An 18,259-nucleotide genomic window follows, 5' to 3' on the forward strand; every position below is an offset into this window, starting at 1 on the left:
GTGTCCAGAGTACCTGCGCAAACACAAACAAGCTTGCACCCAACGCTATAAAATGGGTTGTCAATCCCTTCAAGATTGATTGCAAAGTGAGACCTGAAGGCGGAAAGTGCAACGAAGTAAGACTCTAAGGCTGAAAATATGGTGTGAAGTAGACCCGGGGGCCATAGTGTTCACTAGAGGCTTCTCTCAAAATAGCAATATTACGGTGGGTGCACAAATTACTGTCGAGCAATTGATAGAACAGCGCAAAGTCATGACGATATCTAAGGCAGGGATCATACATATAGGCATCACGTACGAGACAAATAGACCGATACTTTCTGCATCTACTACTATTACTCCACACATCCACCGCTATCCAGCATGCATCTAGTGTACTGAGTTCATGACGAACAGAGTAACGCCTTAAGCAAGATGACATGATGTAGAGGGATAAACTCAAACCAATGATGTAAACCCCATCTTTTTACCCTTAATGGCAACAACACGATGTGTGCCTCGCTACCCCTTCTGTCACTGGGTCAGGTCACCGCACGACATGAAGCCAAAACCAAGCACTTCTCCCATTGCAAGAATCATAGATCAAGTTGGCCAAACAAAACCCACAACTCGAAGAGAATTACAAGGATATGAAATCATGCATATAAGAGATCAGAAGAAACTCAAATAAGATTCATAAATAATTTGATCATAAATTCACAATTCATCGGATCTCGACAAACACACCGCAAAAGAAGATTACATCGGATCGATCTCCAAAAAGATCATGGAGAACTTTGTATTGAAGATCCAAGAGAGAGAAGAAGCCATCTAGCTACTAGCTACGGACCCGAAGGTCTATGGTGAACTACTCACACATCATCGGAGAGGTCATGGTGTTGATGAAGAAGCCCTCCGTATCCGAATCCCCCTCCGGCAGGGCACCAAAACGTGCCCCAGATGGGATCTTGCGGAGACAGAAGCTTGAGGCGGTGGAAAAGTATTTTCGTGGATCTCTCGCGTAGTTTTGGATTTTTCGGGAATTTATAGGCGGAAGAGGTAGGGCAGACAAGCCACACGGGGCCCATAAGCCTGTTAGGCGCGGCCCCCCTGGCCGCGCCTAGGGGGCTTGTGGCCTCTGCCTTGGTTCTCACACCCCATGTGTATCTTCTATTCCGGAAAAAATATTTCGGAAGTTTTATTCCGTTTGGACTCCATTTAATATTCTCCTCTGAAAATGGTAAAAACACAGAAAAAACAGGAACTGGCACTTGACACTGAGTTAATAAGTTAGTCCCAAAAAAGATATAAAAGACATACAAAACATCCAAAGTTTGACAAAATAATAGCATGGAACTATCAAAAATTATAGATACGTTGGAGACGTATCAACCAGAGAGGAGGTCGCCACCCCGGAGGCCATTGCCGAAGTTGGAGGGGTGCTTGGACCCGATGGTTTTTTTTCATCCCCAAATTTTTATTAGTGAGGGCGATGACCCATGGGTGGTTTCCAAAGTTGACGAGCCGACGGCGGTGGCAGGCATGGTGTGGAAAGGGACCGGGCTATCCATTCTGGATGAAGGGAGGGTCATCGGTGCCGTCGGCGGGGCGAGGTGGCTGCGGCGGCAGGAGACATAGTAACGCAGTAGGTGGGAGAAAGAGAGGCACCAGTTTTACTCGGTCGAGGCGGAAGTGAGCATATTTAGGGAAATTTGAGGGGACATTGGAAGGTGGATGCTAATATTTACTTTAATAAAGGGATCGGCTAGGTGCGCCGTCAGGAAAGGATGATCGAATTTGTCCTCCCTCATGGTCGGATAGGGGATCAGTTAGAAATGTCATGAGTTAAGATAGGCTGATAGTAGCCCAAACTTGAGCGCACTGAGTTTGTGTGCACTTTATGGTTTAAGAACTCTCTTTTTTTTACAGAAAATACCATTTTGAGCTTGAGCTCCTTTGAACCTGCATGAACAGTAAAACCAAAAAGAAAAAAGAGATTTTTTTTTATTTTCTTGTGGTGAACATTGAAAAATATTCTAAGTGGTTACAAATTTTCATCATGTCATCACATTCGTAGAATGTGGTGGATTGGGCCGCACGCCCCCAAGGCCTTGTCGTCGCCCCAGAGTGTGTTGCGGGTCCTCCGGGCCTCGTCAGGCCAAGCGCACAGGCAGAGGCCTCACCAGGAAGCGGCACACGAGAAGATGGCCTGGGCGGGGTATCCCGGCGCCTCTTGGGTGTTGGCGCCGTGGAAATTTCGGTGATCAGATTCGTCGGGCCAGACAAGGCATGCAAAGAAAAGGAATGGCGACGGCACACTCACTCATCGCTGGCAGCCCAGCGCCATCCCGTTGGGGTCCGTCGCGTCTCCGAAGGCCCCACACGCGCCTCAGCCCTTGAGGCATCCCTCCTAGTCGCCATGGGAAGAGAAAAAGGACAATGAAGGCGACATTTTATAGAAGAATGGCGGAGCAGCGCAGGTGGAAGGCAGAAGAGAGAAGCTGTGTGATGGTAGCGCTGCCCCATGGGCATGGCTGTTTTATAGGCGAGACTGTAGTACCCGAGGCGTTATGGGAAGTGGAGGCGACATGCGCTCCATTGTGCGCTACTTATCGTGCATGTCCCACAGACGGTTATGGATCTCGTCGCGCCTCCACGTGGGTGACGCAGGCGGTGCAGGAGCGGTGCCAATGGGCACGAACAAGGAGGTTTTCCACATTCGGGCTAAGGACTTGGGGCCAGCTGGCGGGCTCCGAAAGCAACCCCTAAAGGCTCCCCATTTGGTGCAAGAGGACTAAGGCTGGGGGCTGGCAGGAAGAAGGTCATCCTCGAGCCCACCGGTGCGTCACGACGAAGAGCTTTGGCAGGTGAAGACCCATTTTTGTCAGGGTGGACTGCATTCCTGTCCCCTTTCAAAATGGTCGTTGCGGCAACCCTTCCCGCAAAGTGTTTTGGGGGGAAGAGGAACGAGGCCAACATAAAAGAGAGGCCCGACCTCCGTAGCAAGGATCACATCGTCTCTAAGAGGTTAAGAACCCTCCTTTGTACTCGTCTTCCACCTCAAGCAATCCAGACAAGCAGGAGTAGGGTTTTAAACTGCAAAGTGGCCTGAACCTGGGTAAACTGCTCGTGTGTTCTTGTTCGCCTTCCTTAGCTCGAGCTATATAAGAGTCGCAGTGAAGTTGAGAGGTATAATAGGGTATGAGAGCGAGCGCACCCCAGAGTTCGAACCTTTCTGGGTCTGCAGAGCCCTGATTCTGTCAGTTGCCTTGGAACTCTTGACCTGCAAGTCAAGAAGGAGGCCCTACTTAGTAAGTGGTTGTTTAAACTTCTTACTTAGGATGGTGTTTGGCAAACCATGTTGCACAACAAGTAGGCCAAAAGGCGGCGTTTCATGCATATTGGAAACCTGGCGACTCGCACTTTTGGGCTGGCCTAATGGCGCCAAAGAAACATCTCTTTCGCTTTGGGTCTTTCGCGATAAGAGCTGGGTCAGCGATTCGTTTCCGGGAAGACATCTGACTAGGCAATGTCAGTCTCCGAGGACAATATCCAGCCCTGTACAACATTGCTCATGATAAGAATAAAACAATTGCGCAGGTCCTCAGTTCATTCCCCGCCCAATATTTCGTTTAGGCGGGGTTTGATTGGCCCCCCGACTTATGTCATGGCATAATCTTTTATCCCGTTTGGATTTGATCAATTTGACACAAGGTCAAGATGTGTTCGCTGAAACCTTACTACATCAGGGTCTTTTACAGTAGACTCTATGTATCATGTGCTCACGCATTCTGAGGTACCGGTGAATAATATCAGAAAAATCAGGACGTCAAATACTCCACTAAAATTTAAAATCTTCATGTGTTATCTTCGTAGGGGATTTATCCTAACCAAAGACAACCTCGCACGACACAACTTACCTGGGAGTAAGAAGTGTTGTTTTTGTACTCATGAAGAGACAATCAAACATCTCTTCTTCCAATGCAAGTTTGCACGTTCTACGTGGTCAATCATCCAAATAGCGTCAAATTTGTATCCACCCACAAGTGTAGCCAATATTTTTTTGTCACTCGTTGGACGGTATTTCAAATAGGTTCAAAACGCTAATAAGGGTGGAAGCGTATGCCTTACTATGGTCGCTTTGTCTATGTAGAAATGATTTGGTTTTCAATAACAAAAATGCTTCTCCTTTACAGATTATTTTCCGTTGTACGCACTCGCTTCATACGTGGTCTACGCTACAACAAGTGGAGTACCAACTGCTGTTTAACGTGTTGTGTACGTAGTTGGAGCAGCTGGCTACGGAAGTTTTTACCCAACATGGGTGGCAACATAATCTCCGGATCGATCCATCATCTCTTTCGATATATGCATAGTGCCGGTCTATATGACTCTACTCTCGTCGATTTGTCGTTTTTTTCCTTTTTGTGAGACTTTACGTGTTTGGCTGTGTGCATCGTAGTTATGCAGAGGCCGGATGTTACAATGACTTGTATCGGCTTGATGATATATTTAAAGATAATAAAAACACCTTTTATCCAAAAAAAAGGAACAAATCAAGTGTCCCCTATCTGCGTGTTACCAAATGACTACATGGATTAGAACCATAATACATCAAACAATTTTTAATACATGCAGGTAGTTGGCGAGTCTAGCAGCAAGAAGTTTGCCGCTCTCAGGATAAATGACTATTTTTTTCTCCAGTAAAAGAAAATGTCTATCCCGGTAAAAAAACTGTTGCAGTTCTTTGTTTTGTTTGTTAGATTATAATCGTAAGAAGTTAAAGCATAGGTTTTCCTAGTTGACTCGCGTTAGAATTAGTAACTGTGATCAGGCTTTCCGGGTGATTAATTAGTTTTCGGAAATTTCCTGCATGGCTTGGCATGTGGGCAGCGGAATTTTGTCTGTGGCCTTGTGGCCAGAAAGAATCTTGCGCTTATGCATTGTATTATGCTCGAACGAAGCCACTGCAACTGGATAATACTTAATTAATTATTCCCTCTCAAACCAGCTTGTTGAAAAATTAACTAACCATTTCGTTAGTTAGGACAAATGCTGATCTATTTACACCAGATAGCCAACCTGTGCTCTGTCTCGGAAGTGATAAAGCAAACTTTGTCTTAGTTTAAACCCGGGGGTCTATTTATTTCAAATAAAAGGAATAATCTATCTTGATGGATGATGGCGTGAATCAGGCCTCTAGTTTGTAGTAGCTGTCTTGGCCTGGAAAGCAAGCATGATCAACGGTGGCATGCCAACATGATTGTACACTATATATATAAATCATGATAACCTCCCCAGTCCCCACAACATTGTAGTGCACTGCTTTCCGCATCCCATCTTCCATCCCCCCCCTGATTTTACCATGGAGAACATCCTTCATGCAACCCCAGCTCATGTGTCCCTCCCGGAAAGCTTCGTCTTCGCTTCCGACAAGGTCCCGCCGGCCACCAAGGCTGTCGTCTCGCTGCCCATCATCGATCTCTCATGTGGTCGTGATGAGGTCCGCCGTTCAATCCTCGAGGCCGGCAAGGAGCTCGGATTCTTCCAGGCTAGTACAAACCAACCGATCCGTTGTCATCTTTGAATGCATGTTAAAATCAGTCTAAGACTTTTTTTTTGGGTTGTCATGTAAAGCAGGTCGTCAACCATGGCGTCTCCAAACAGGTCATGCGGGACATGGAGGGCATGTGCGAGCAGTTCTTCCATTTGCCGGCAGCGGACAAGGCATCGTTGTACTCGGAAGAGCGACACAAGCCGAACAGGCTCTTCTCCGGTGCTACCTATGACACGGGGGGCGAGAAATACTGGCGGGACTGCCTCCGCCTTGCCTGCCCCTTCCCAGTTGACGACAGCATCAACGAATGGCCCGATACTCCCAAAGGGCTCCGGTAAAGAATGACATATAATATCTACAATCAATATTTATCAAACTGTATCCCCTCAAAAACGGAAAAAAATTGTATGTCACATTATTGTGGGATGCCAAGTCGCCGTCAATTCATGATAGGAAATATTTTTCTTTTCATGAAACTTTCCATATTTTTAAATATTCATAAACAACTTTACCGGCTTTTGAAAATGCTTTGCTCAACATTGAGAATTTAAAACATTAGAATTTCAATTTTCTACAGTTTATTTTATTTTTAAATTTTGAACTTCAGAAATTTTAGGCGTGTAAACATGTGATATATCTTATTTATTTTCAGAAAAATATGCATTGAGAGAATATCTAGAAAGAAACTTATTGAGCATATTACCATGGACATGCGTAAACACGTGATATATCTTGCTTATTCTCTTTTTACAGATCTTACATCTAGGGGCCATATATTTAGCATGCACATTTCTTTAAATATTAGTATGAGAAGGATCGCTCTAGGTTAGCATTTTTCAATTTAATATAGATTTTACACTACTATGAATCATTAGTACTTCACCACATACATATATAATCTTTCATTTGAATATGTATGTGTTTCTATATTTAAAATATTATTATCCACTATGTATCTGAGATGTATATGTTTTAGAAAATTAGGGAAAATGCGCTTTTAAATTATGTCAATGCTATCCAACGTGAGTTCGTTGCCAAGATTGATATGTGATGCATGCACATCTGTATTTCTTTTACGAGTTTATTTGATACATGAAGATTTCTTTTTGGAAGAGATAACACAACAGTTTACATACAACCATATGTTGCATATATTATAGAAAGGAGGGTAATACTAATTAATAGGCACCTCATGCATGCGTACATCTCCTTTTTTTAGGATGTGAAGTAACATTGGTATAATGGATAAGTTTATGCAAGAATGAGTCTTCTGACCCATAATGCTAGACAAATGCTGACTGAGCTCAAAACTAACATGACTTCATGCTTCATCAAATCTTAGTCACACAATTGATGTCACAAGGTTATTTTTATTACTAATTTTTATGTTTTGGCGCACCATAGGGACGTTATCGAGAAGTTCACCAGCCAAACCAGAGACGTGGGGAAGGAATTGTTGCGCCTCTTGTGTGAGGGTATGGGGATCCAGGCTGACTACTTTGAGGGAGACCTTAGCGGGGGTAATGTGATCCTTAACATCAACCACTATCCATCTTGCCCGAACCCAGACAAAGCGCTTGGACAGCCGCCCCATTGTGACCGAAATCTCATCACCCTCCTACTCCCTGGCGCTGTCAATGGCCTCGAGGTCTCCTACAAGGGGGACTGGATTAAGGTTGACCCTGCACCTAACGCATTTGTCGTCAACTTCGGCCAACAACTCGAGGTAATTGATTGTTTGAGCATTGTTTGCTCCGATAAACAACACCAAGCTGATTGATTGGCTATTCATGTGGATGCAGGTTGTGACAAATGGGTTGTTAAAGAGCATAGAGCACCGTGCAATGACAAACTCAGCGCTTGCACGCACATCGGTGGCTACCTTTATCATGCCTACTCAAGAATGTCTTATTGGTCCCGCGAAGGAGTTCCTTAGCAAAGAAAACCCACCGTGCTACCGCACCACCATGTTTCGTGACTTCATGCGCATCTACAATGTTGTCAAGCTTGGGTCATCGCTCAATCTCACAACCAATCTCAAGAACGTCCAGAAGGAGATATAAAGCAAATCTACAAGATTCCTTCAAGATCTGGAATTATCCTATTCCCACTTGTTATGTTTCTTACCTATGCCATAGATCTCAGTTGTGTCCAATTGTTGCTATGCAACAACTACATGCACTTTGATGATTTATAGCAACAAAATTAATAAATACATGATGAGTATAAGATGTTAATCATCTTAGTGCTCATTTGTTGTCACTTACTTGTAAATTATCTTTTTAACACAGTACAGACACAAGCGCTCATATATACGCGCGTATACTCACCCCTATTAACACACACACGCACATCCTATCTATATGAGCACGTCCGAGAGACTGGGCCGGCATACGCTATTGCAGGAATGCCTAGTAGTGGCGGGTGTCAAATGGCCAGCAGTGACGGGCAAGGCACCCACGGGCTCCCGCCACTAACCTCCTGTCGCTGCTATAATGTCATCAGTGGCGTGCGGGCACCCACCACTGTTAGATCTTATCCAGTGGCGGGCGCTGATGAGTGCCCGCCATTGGTGCATGTTAACACTTGCGGTGAGCTGTACCTGCCACCCGCCACTGCTACCTCTTCAGCCTGCAACCATAGCAGCTCCTATGCATTGCAGGATATAAATAACCATATTACGACATACAGCTAACGTTAGTGATCATACATATTACATTTAACATAGAAATAATCTAAACTTCATACACATAGATGTATGCATTGTTGTACAACAAGTCATATCGCTTCATTACTACGTACACATGCATACAAGTCCTCATGACAACAACAATACGATAATGACAATGAGCAGGATAAAGATAATCAAATTCTTTACTCGTCTAGTTGTCCATATGGTCTTGCATACTTCATAGTTGATTTCCTCTTCACAGATGTAGTTGGCATAATGACCCTCAACTTCTCTACGGACGTAGTTGGCATAATGATCCTCAGCTTCTCTGCGGACGTAGTTGGCATAATGACCATCATCTTCTTTGCGGATGTAGTTCGCATAATGATGGATTTGTAGCAGCTATTTTTGTAACCGTTTGTTAGAGCATATTTCTCCATGTGTGGTTTTGGTAAATGATAACAATCCCTATTGACGAATGGTTGCCTGAAGTTATATTCGGAAGATTTCTCCATAGAAACTTCGCGAAGTCCATCTATTGGTTTCAAGGAGTTTATATGGTGAGCAAGGTGGTATGCAAGGTTTTATCCAAAGATTGGTCATAGAGAAGAGAAGATACAAGGTTGATCAAGATTAAGTCAAGGAGTGAATCAAGTTTATCAACACACAAAGCGTACAAGATTTATCGAGAGGGATCAAGTGATTCCATGGTATGGGAAGCATTGTCCATTACACTTTATGTATTAACATATGGTCTTCGTGGGAGTTCTATGCGGGGATAGGTATGTTTCCATGGGCTTGCATCAAGAGGGAGATCTCATACAACCCATTGACGATGACAACAAGTGGTGATCGTCGTCAAGATTGCGGTGTGCAAGTTCAAGTGGTGCATCACGAGGATATCAAGCTGGAAGCTTGTCGTCCATTGTGGTGACAATGGGCTTGTGAAGATGTGCCGAAGAGTGGCTCACCCATAGTGGAGTATGGGGAGCAGTCGACTAGTCTTCATAGAGACAACACAATCAAGAAAGGTGGTCCATCTTGATGAAGTCAACATCATCATCATCCAGCTAAAGTGGACTATGTGCAAGGTATAGGTTTACCCTTTATAGGATACAGTTTATAGGTTCGATTGCCCTACTATCAAGGGGGGCTCTCAAGTGAGTAGCTTGATTGGATCTTTCGTTGAGAGCTCAAACCATTTACATCCTTGCATCATATTTCTTGGTTCTTGTTTGGTGTTTCTCTTTGTGAGTTTTAGAGCTTATGGTTATCTTCATGACAAGCTTGAGTTCATCGAAAACGAAATCCATATGATTCTTCTATGATGTTTTTGATGTTGGAGTTTTTGCTAGTTCCTCATTCATAGAGGTTTAAAATCTCTATATCATTGGTATTTTTATAACTTTGTTGTTGGATAGCTCTTGTCGTCCTGAATCCTACAAGCTTGAGCTTGCTCAGTTTGGAGTTCATTTGCACAAGTTATGGAAGTTTTGGTGTTCCTGGATTCATTTTTTTCTTTTGTCCTATTCCGGAAAGATCTGAGTGGTAGTCCCGCTCCTAGTAGCGGTACTACCTCTTATCTGCAGCAGTAATGCCCTTGTCAGCGGTAGTACCGCTCTCGGGCTGTAGTGGCCCTGGCTTGTACCGTTGGTTATGTCCTGGCCTCGGGTTTCGACACTTTTTGTGTTGGACTGGGCGGTTTCTAGATGGTAGTTCAACGCGGTAGTACCGCTCGCAAGCGGTAGTACTGCTTGTTACTACCGTGCCACTTTCGTCCCTGTTTTCTCGGGGTGGAATTAATCCTCAGCGGATCATGAGCGGTAGTAGAAGGCGGTTCTACCTCTTATATGCAATAGTAGCACTCCGACAGAACTACCACACACATGCCTACCATTAGATCTGTGGCTCTGCCGCCCCGGTGATAGTACCGCTCCCAACATCGGTACTTCCTCTTATCGGTGGTAGTACCACTCTCTGGAGTGGTACTACTGCTTGTGTGCGGGCTGAGGGGGTAGCGGTTGTATTTTTACCCTCCTATAAAAGGGGTTCTTCTTCCCCATTGAACTCTATCCATTGAGCTTGTTTTTGCACCCCATTGTTGACCTTCTTCAAGATTGCTAACTCTCAATCCCTCCAATGATTCTTGCTAGTTCTTGAGAGAAAGGAAAGAGGAGATCTAGATCTACATTTCCACCAATCATTTTCTCCTCTGTGTGAGGGGAACCCTTTGGGTCTAGATCTTGGAATTCTTTGTGACCACCTTGTTATTCCTCTCATATTCCTCCATAGCTTTTCTTGTCGTGTAGGGATTTGAATTTGAGGGACTTGACCATTTCGTGTTTTCTTTACATTGCAATAATTGCATCAGTTCGAGTTCTTGACGGTGATATGTGGACGTTATGTTTGAGAAGCATATTGCTCTTGGGTGTTGCCCTCCCTAGATCTTGTGTCTCTTGAGTGCTTTGGCGCCCTAGACGGTTGGTGGTACCTTGGATCTTAATCGTTGTGTCGTAAAGCTCCGGGAAAGTGTCGTGGTCTCTAATTAGGTTGTGGAGATTGCCCCAAGCAATTGAGGTCACCTCGGAGCCGCAATTCATTGTGATGAAGCTTCGTGGTGTTGGTGGGAGCCTCCAATTAAGTTATGGAGATTGCCCAAACCTTGTTTATACGGGTTTAGTGACCACCCTCAAGGGTCCCCTTGTGGAATCACGACATCTTGCATTGTGCGAGTGCGTGAGGAGATTACACTGGCCCTAGTGGCTTCTTGGGGATCATTGCGCCTCAACACCGATTGAAACTGAGATTACCATCCACAATGGCGTGAACTTCGGTATACATCGTCGTTTCCACGTGTGTCGGTTATCTTTTACCCGAGCCCTTTACTTATGCACTTTACTTTATGATATCCATATTGTTTCTTCTTATATATCTTTCCATCGTTTAGTTGTTTATCTTGCTTAGCATAAGTTGTTGGTGCACATAGGTGAGCCTAAGTGTTTTATGTTTTGTACTTGACTAATTAAATGTTAGTTTTATTCCGTATTTATTCAAACGTAAAGTGTAATTATTTTAAATCACATATTCACCCCCCTCTAGGCGACATCCACGTCCTTTCACCACTCACTTGCTCCTTGCATATATCCAATGAATCATAAATTCCAAGATTCCTCCCGGTGTACACCAAATACCAGTTTCACTTCATCTACGTAAATAAATAAAGAAGGCAACAAGTCAATTTCTTAGTTATCCAATCACATCGACTTGAGTCACATCTTAATCTTCATAGCATCATAGACAATACAAGTCACCACATTGCACAATTCATTAGTAGTTCGGAAGCACATGTTTAGTTCCATCATAGAAACTTATAAATTTAGTTCACAAGCATCGATTATATATATCACATGAAAGCAATGCACTAATTGTTCAGCTCAATCATAACTCGACGGTTTCTCGATCATATATATCACATGAAAGCAACACACTAATTGTTCAGCTCAATCATAACTCGACGGTTTCTCGATCACTCTCCGCGGCTACTCTAGCGCTCGGAGCGGCTGCTCTACTGCCTGTTGTGGATGCTATAGCATTTGCAGCGGCTCCTCTAGCACTCTCTGGATATTACTGTGCGCTCTCGGTGGCTGATCGATCACTCTCTACATAGGCGAGCACGATCTCGGTGTACAGAGCCACCCTCGCGACGATGTCTACAACAATTGGAATTCCGTCTACGACTCTAGGAGTTTTAACGAGGCGTCTTGGCTTATTCATCTAGATCACATTAAACAAATTGACATTTATATATGACATTTAGAAAAACAAACAACATTACCTTCGATAGAAATTTGACATACTGAGTGGCAGAAATTAAGCGAAACGAAACTTAATCGACACTTCGCAAAAACATTGGCAGTCACTATGAATACACCTACATCAAGAAAAAACTAATGTATCATATGCTCAGTCATATTTTAAAGCATTCACTTAAGAAGATTTAATGGTATATTTTAACTACATAAATAAAATGTTGTATGAATATTTGTAGAGATTGGCATCTAAAGACATTGGCACTCACAACAAATTTCAGCCACACTAATAAAATGGTGTACTGGAGTTTTATTCATATGTTGTACATTTTAACTAAACTAATAAACTTGTACCACAAGTAAAATTAATAGAGAGAAGGGAGGTGTGCTTATCATGTCGGAGTCGGACGGTGGTCTAGACCAGACGCAGATTGATGGAAGAGGCGTCAACGGATGCCGATTTATACAGAGACAAGGACAACGTTGGATGCGGAGGTAGGCACAGGCGATGGTCACGGGGAGGTAGTTCGATGTAGCGTTGCATGAAGATGCAAATTAACTTTGAGGCAGGGACGGACGACGCAGGCAACGGGGAAGATTAGGTCCTTGACGCCGTTCGAGGCGGTGGATGGCGACCTCGCATGTGGCGATGAACGATGTCACAATGCTAGCTACGGCGAGAAAGGAGGGAGAAAGAGAGGGAGTTGAGAAATGGAACTGACTCCCGTAGGGGTAGGTAAGGTGTTATTTAGAAGTGACATAAGCACATTGACGACCGCCACCCCAGTATAAGCGTGGGAGGCGGCAACATGACCAAATATAGCATTGACGAGCGACATCCAGAACCAGCCACCCACTGCATGAAAATATTTGAAAATGTTTGACGCGAGGGTTCCCAAATATTGTTGTGGCGGGTAAGGCAGGCTGCCCGCCACAGATATGGGAACGAGCTATGGCGGGCGGTGAATTGCACCCGCCGTAGTAGCTTGTCAGTCGGGCACAAATTGGAAAAATCATATCTATGGCGGGCACTTTTGCCGCTCACCACACCCACTCATTGCTTTCAAAGTTAGCAATGACGGGTGACACGCACCGCCCGCCACTGACGGGAGTTCACCACAAGTAGATAATAGACCTTTTGTCTGGAGCTTTAGTCCCGCCCGGGTTTGGGCCCGAGACTAATGCGAGCATTAGTCCCGGTTCCAACAGCTGGGAGCGGATGGGGGCATGGCTAGCATTATTCCATGGTTCAAATGGGACCTCTAGTCCCGGTGGGTGATACCAACCGAGACTAAAAGGGTTGTGGTAGTCTGGACCCCGTGTGAGCCCCTTTAGTCCTGGTTGGTATCACCAACCGGGACTAAAGATGGACCTTTACTCTTGGTTGGTATATCCAACGGGTACTAAAGTCTTCCCTATATAAAGCTGCTTCGTCTATCCCAAGTCCAAGCTTTCTCTCCTCTCTATTTCCTTCCGCAACCTCGAGTTGATCCTCCATTTTTGCCAAGATTCATCAAGATTGGCGGCACCCCATCTATCCAAGGGTTCTAAAAGGTTAGGAACTTCATCCTTTCATCTGTCATTGCTAGTTTAGCTCGTTTCATGCTCTATAAGTACACTGATTTGTGGGTTTTAATTGGGGAGTAATTTTTTTTGAATAAAAGGGGTTCCCCCCTGCTCCATTTTATTGAAGCAACGAAGCAAACATAGTTTCATGCAGACCCCATAACCAACATAGTATCTCAGCTCGGAAACTACCAGAAAACTAAAAAGCGAAGCATCTGAATGCAGAAAATCCAGCTACAGCAGCTAGCACCACATATTACAGACACAAAACGAACTCATAGTTCCAGAACTAGAGGCTACAACCGAGCGATGCACAATAATTCTCCCTTGAATTTGTCCAGCTTAGCGACGAATTGGCGAAGGAGCTCCTCCTGCATGGCGTTGCAAAGCACATCCCAATGTCAAAGGAAAGTTTGCAGTTTCACAAGGATGCAGGCTAGACTTCTCCATGAACGACCCTGGAAACAAAAATCATTTCTCAATCTCCATAAGCTCCACAAGGAAGCCGCAACAATCATATTTTGCACAGGTATTTTCTTGTTTAGTTGCCACAAGGCACAAACATCTTTAAAACAGGAAATATCATACTCCGGAAAAGAAACAGAGAACAGTTTCCACACACATTTAGCTACCACACAATCAAAGAATAGATGTTGCACCGATTCCATTTCATTACAAAACAGACAAGTAGGATCATTAACAGTCCTACTTTTAGCTAAATTGTCCCTAGTCAGCACCTTGTTATACACACATAGCCACAGGAACACATGGATCTTTTGAGGGCAAAGAATTCACCACATATTTTTCCCAATGGTAGAAACCACACCCCCAAAATTTAGCGCATGATAGAAAGATTTAACTGAATATACACCACTTTTTTCTAACATCCAGATGGGGGTATCTGGAGCCTCTGATAAGTGGACAGCTTGCATAATCTCTAGGAACTGATTCCATCTAAACAACCCATTGTAATCAACACATCTCTTAAAAGAGAGTTTGAGAGTAACCCCATCCCATACTTGCGAAATGGTGCATTCAGGTTGGTTACAAATGGAATATAAATCCCAAAACTGCACTTTGAGGGAAGAGTCTCCAGACCATATATCATGCCAAAATTTGATATTTTCCCCATTGCCAACAATCCACTTGTAAAAGTTCTTTGAGGCATTCAATGCCCAAGTGACACTCTTCCAAAAGGAGGAGCCATTTTCAGCTTTAGCCCAAAAGATATTAGGGGAAACAGTGTTATACTTGAAAGAAATAACTTTTTTCCAGTCTTTAGGTTGTGGGTCTGAAAACCTTCTCCCCCAGGTGGCTAGGAGGGCCATATTAAATTCTTTTAAGTTGGGTATCCCCATGCCTCCAAAAACTTTCTTCCTGGTAATCAGGCCCCAATTAGCCAAATGATACTTGTGTTGGTCACCTACATCCCCCCAGAAGAAATGTGCCATTTGGGAATTAATAGCATCGATCGCCCATTTAGGGAACCTAATCACCGTCATCAAATAGTCAAGAATACTAACTATACAAGAGAAAAGTAGTATTAATTTGCCCCTATAAGATAGATGTTGACCCAGTCAACCAGAAATACAACTGATATTTCTATCAATGATTGGTTGTAGATCCTCTCTACGCAATTTATCAAAATGAAGGGGAACCCCCAAGTACTTGATGGGAAAAGAGCCAATCTTGCAAAGAAAAATATGGGCAAAAGTTTTAGCAACTTCTTCTTCAATATTAATGGTGAGAAGGTCACTCTCATGAAAATTAATCTTCATACCACAAAGGTTTTCAAACCAGGACAGAAACCATTTAAAATTTCTAGCTTTGTCTTTTGAGTTAGCCAAAAAAAGAAGAGTGTCATCCGCATACTGCAGACTGACAATCCCTCCATTAACCACATGAGGCAAAAGCCCTGAAATCAAATCCTGTTGAGCAGCTTTAAACAACATTTTGGAAAACACATCAGCCACTAAGTTGAAAAGAAGAGGAGATATAGGATCCCTTTGTTTGAGACCTTTACCACCCACAAAATATGGGCCAGTTTCATCATTAATACGGACACTGAAAGTACTTTTAAGAATAACACTTTTGATCCAGGAAATCCACTTGATCCCATAACCCCTAGATCTGAGCATGTCAAAAAGAAATTCCCAGCTTACCCTATCATATGCTTTCTCATAATCTAGTTTGAGCACAAGCCCTTGGGTTTTGGATCTCTTGATCTCATGGATAACTTCATGGGCCAAAACCACACTCTCCAAAAGAAATCTTCCTTTAATAAAAGCAGTTTGGTTTGAGGAGATCAGTCTATCCCCAATAGGGGATAATCTGGTAGTCATGGCCTTAGTTAGGATCTTAACTGCACAATTCCCAAGACTAATAGGTCTGAACTTCTTCATTTCTTTTGCATTAACCTCTTTGGGAATTAAAACAATGATGGCAAAGTTAAGTTTATAAATATCCAGTTTCCCCGTTTCAAAATCCCTAACCATTGCCATAAAATCATTTTTAATCAGATCCCAAAAAACCTCATAAAACAGGAAGGAAAGGGCATGAGGACCTGGTGCACCATGTGCATAGAAACTGAAAATGGCATTCGTAATTTCTTCTTCAGAAAAATCTTGCTGGAACACATCATTTTCCCGTTGAGTAACTAATTCATCCTCCTTCCAAAAGGAAGGACCCAGACTAATATTATAGCTTTCTTCAAAACCAAAAAGATTTTTGTAGAAAGATGTGGCAATCCCCAACATCTCTTTAGTAGAATGTACATGGCCATTGTCTCCCATAAGCTCAAAGAGGTGATTCTTCCTATGATGAAGATTAGCTAGAGCATGGAAATATTTGTTGTTCTTATCCCCATCTAAGATCTTCCTATCCCTGGACCGTTGCCACAAGGCAGTCTCTTCCTTTTTCCAAATATCATCCAGTTCATTTTTAATAGCTTCCATACGAATCCTATCAGTTTCATTTAAGCGGTTAGTTTCAGAAAACACATCCAGGATATCAAATTCTTGAAGAAGTTTTTTCTTATTCTTCTTAAGGGCAGCCTCAATATTGATGCTCCAGCCCTTAATCTTTTTCCGGAGGCTTCTGGTTTTATACAACCAATTCTCAATAGGCACATTACAATCAGTAGTGTTAGTCCAAGTCTTATACACTAGATCTTTGAAGTGAGGTTGGTCTAACCACCATTTCTCGAAACGAAAAGGTTTGGGGGAGGTAACACTCCTAGCTTTCGTATCTAATAAAAGAGGGGTATGGTCACTTCCAACCCGAGGAAGAGCAGATAACACAAACAAGGGAAAACGAGCATCCCGAGAAGTGGAAACAAGGACCCGATCAATCATCGCAAAAATAGGATCAATTTGGTTGTTACTCCAGGTAAAACTCCTATTAGCTATCTTGATCTCCATGAGGCCCCATTTGTTAATCCAATCATTGAATAAGTATGAAGAGTGATTATTAATCAGCCCATTGTTTTTGTCCATGTTAGATCTAACAAGGTTAAAATCCCCACCAAACAACACGGGGTAGGAAATTTGGGACATGATATCATGTAACTCAGCAATGAACTCAATTTTTTTATTGTTGTAGGCAGCACCATAGACAACAATCAATTGCCAAACAAAACCATCATTTTTATTTTTAACAGTAATAATTATGCATAACTTCTTATTAATAACACCTACTATCTCAAAATCATTATTCCTAAGGCCCGCAAGGATGCCCCTAGCAGTGTTAACAGCAGGGAGAGTATGCCAGCAAAAGTCCCCTCCCACTAGAAATGGTCTTCAGCATGTGGTTCTCAATAATCTCTGTTTTGGTTTCAAAGAAACCAACAAAATCAACTCTATGTTTACTAATAAAGTCTCCTAGGCACTGTAATTTGCCATGCTGCCCTAGACCTCTAATGTTCCAAAAGGCACCAATCATGAGATCTTAAATGGATGGGATAAGCCACAAGGCTTGCCTTTAGTAAGAAGAGTTGGACTATTTAAAACTAAAACAACAGTGCCCCCTGTTTTAGTATTAGGGATAGTAACCGTAGGAGAGTTTTGAAACTGGTTTCCCACATCTAGATTGTCCGGGAGAAAAATCTTCGGGTTAAGATCCGCAAATTGAAAACATCTTTTCTTCTCCTCATCTATCATGTTGTTAATAATACAATCTAGTTCATTATCATTACTACCTAGACAAACATCCACTTTCTTAGCATAAGCAGCAAGGACATTCTTATCAAGACAGGAGAAGGAGTTACCTTTGAAAGTCTTGGGAATCTCCAGATTTTTCTTCTTTTGATACTCCTTAGCTTTATTCATAATACTGATGTCCCCATGTCCTCTAGTAGTAGGCCTGATGGATAGAACTGGACCCCATTTAGAAGATTCCTCCTGAAATTTCCCTTTCTTTTCTGATTCAGATTGTTCCAAGGTATCAAGAAGAGATCTCTTAGTGGAGCTGAAGATCTTAATCATCTCATCAGGGAGGCATTGCATCTCCAGAATTTTCTCCATACATTCCTCATCAGATTCAGCCATATAAAAAAAGTAGCTGTTCAGAGCAGTAGTCCATATGGGCAGACATAGGAATTACACCAGGATAAGTGGATATCCTCATAGGAGAGACCACCATATCATCCACAATGTCACCTGGTTTGTTAGCCATAAGATC

At 43.1% G+C, this 18,259-nt stretch overlaps 1 protein-coding gene across 1 annotated transcript; it reads left to right on the forward strand.

Annotated features, from left to right (window-relative positions):
- The first annotated feature begins 5,292 nt into the window (after positions 1-5,292).
- LOC123447294 (2'-deoxymugineic-acid 2'-dioxygenase) lies at positions 5,293-7,773 on the forward strand. Its single transcript, XM_045123884.1, has 4 exons — positions 5,293-5,530; positions 5,620-5,870; positions 6,941-7,262; positions 7,339-7,773. The coding sequence occupies exons 1-4, from the start codon at positions 5,345-5,347 to the stop codon at positions 7,597-7,599; spliced, it is 1,020 nt and encodes a 339-aa protein (XP_044979819.1). The 5' UTR covers positions 5,293-5,344; the 3' UTR covers positions 7,600-7,773.
- The last annotated feature ends 10,486 nt before the right edge of the window (positions 7,774-18,259 follow it).

The sequence above is a fragment of the Hordeum vulgare genome, chromosome 4H, assembly GCF_904849725.1.
Source record: "Hordeum vulgare subsp. vulgare chromosome 4H, MorexV3_pseudomolecules_assembly, whole genome shotgun sequence".
NCBI classification, from domain to species: Eukaryota; Viridiplantae; Streptophyta; class Magnoliopsida; order Poales; family Poaceae; genus Hordeum; species Hordeum vulgare.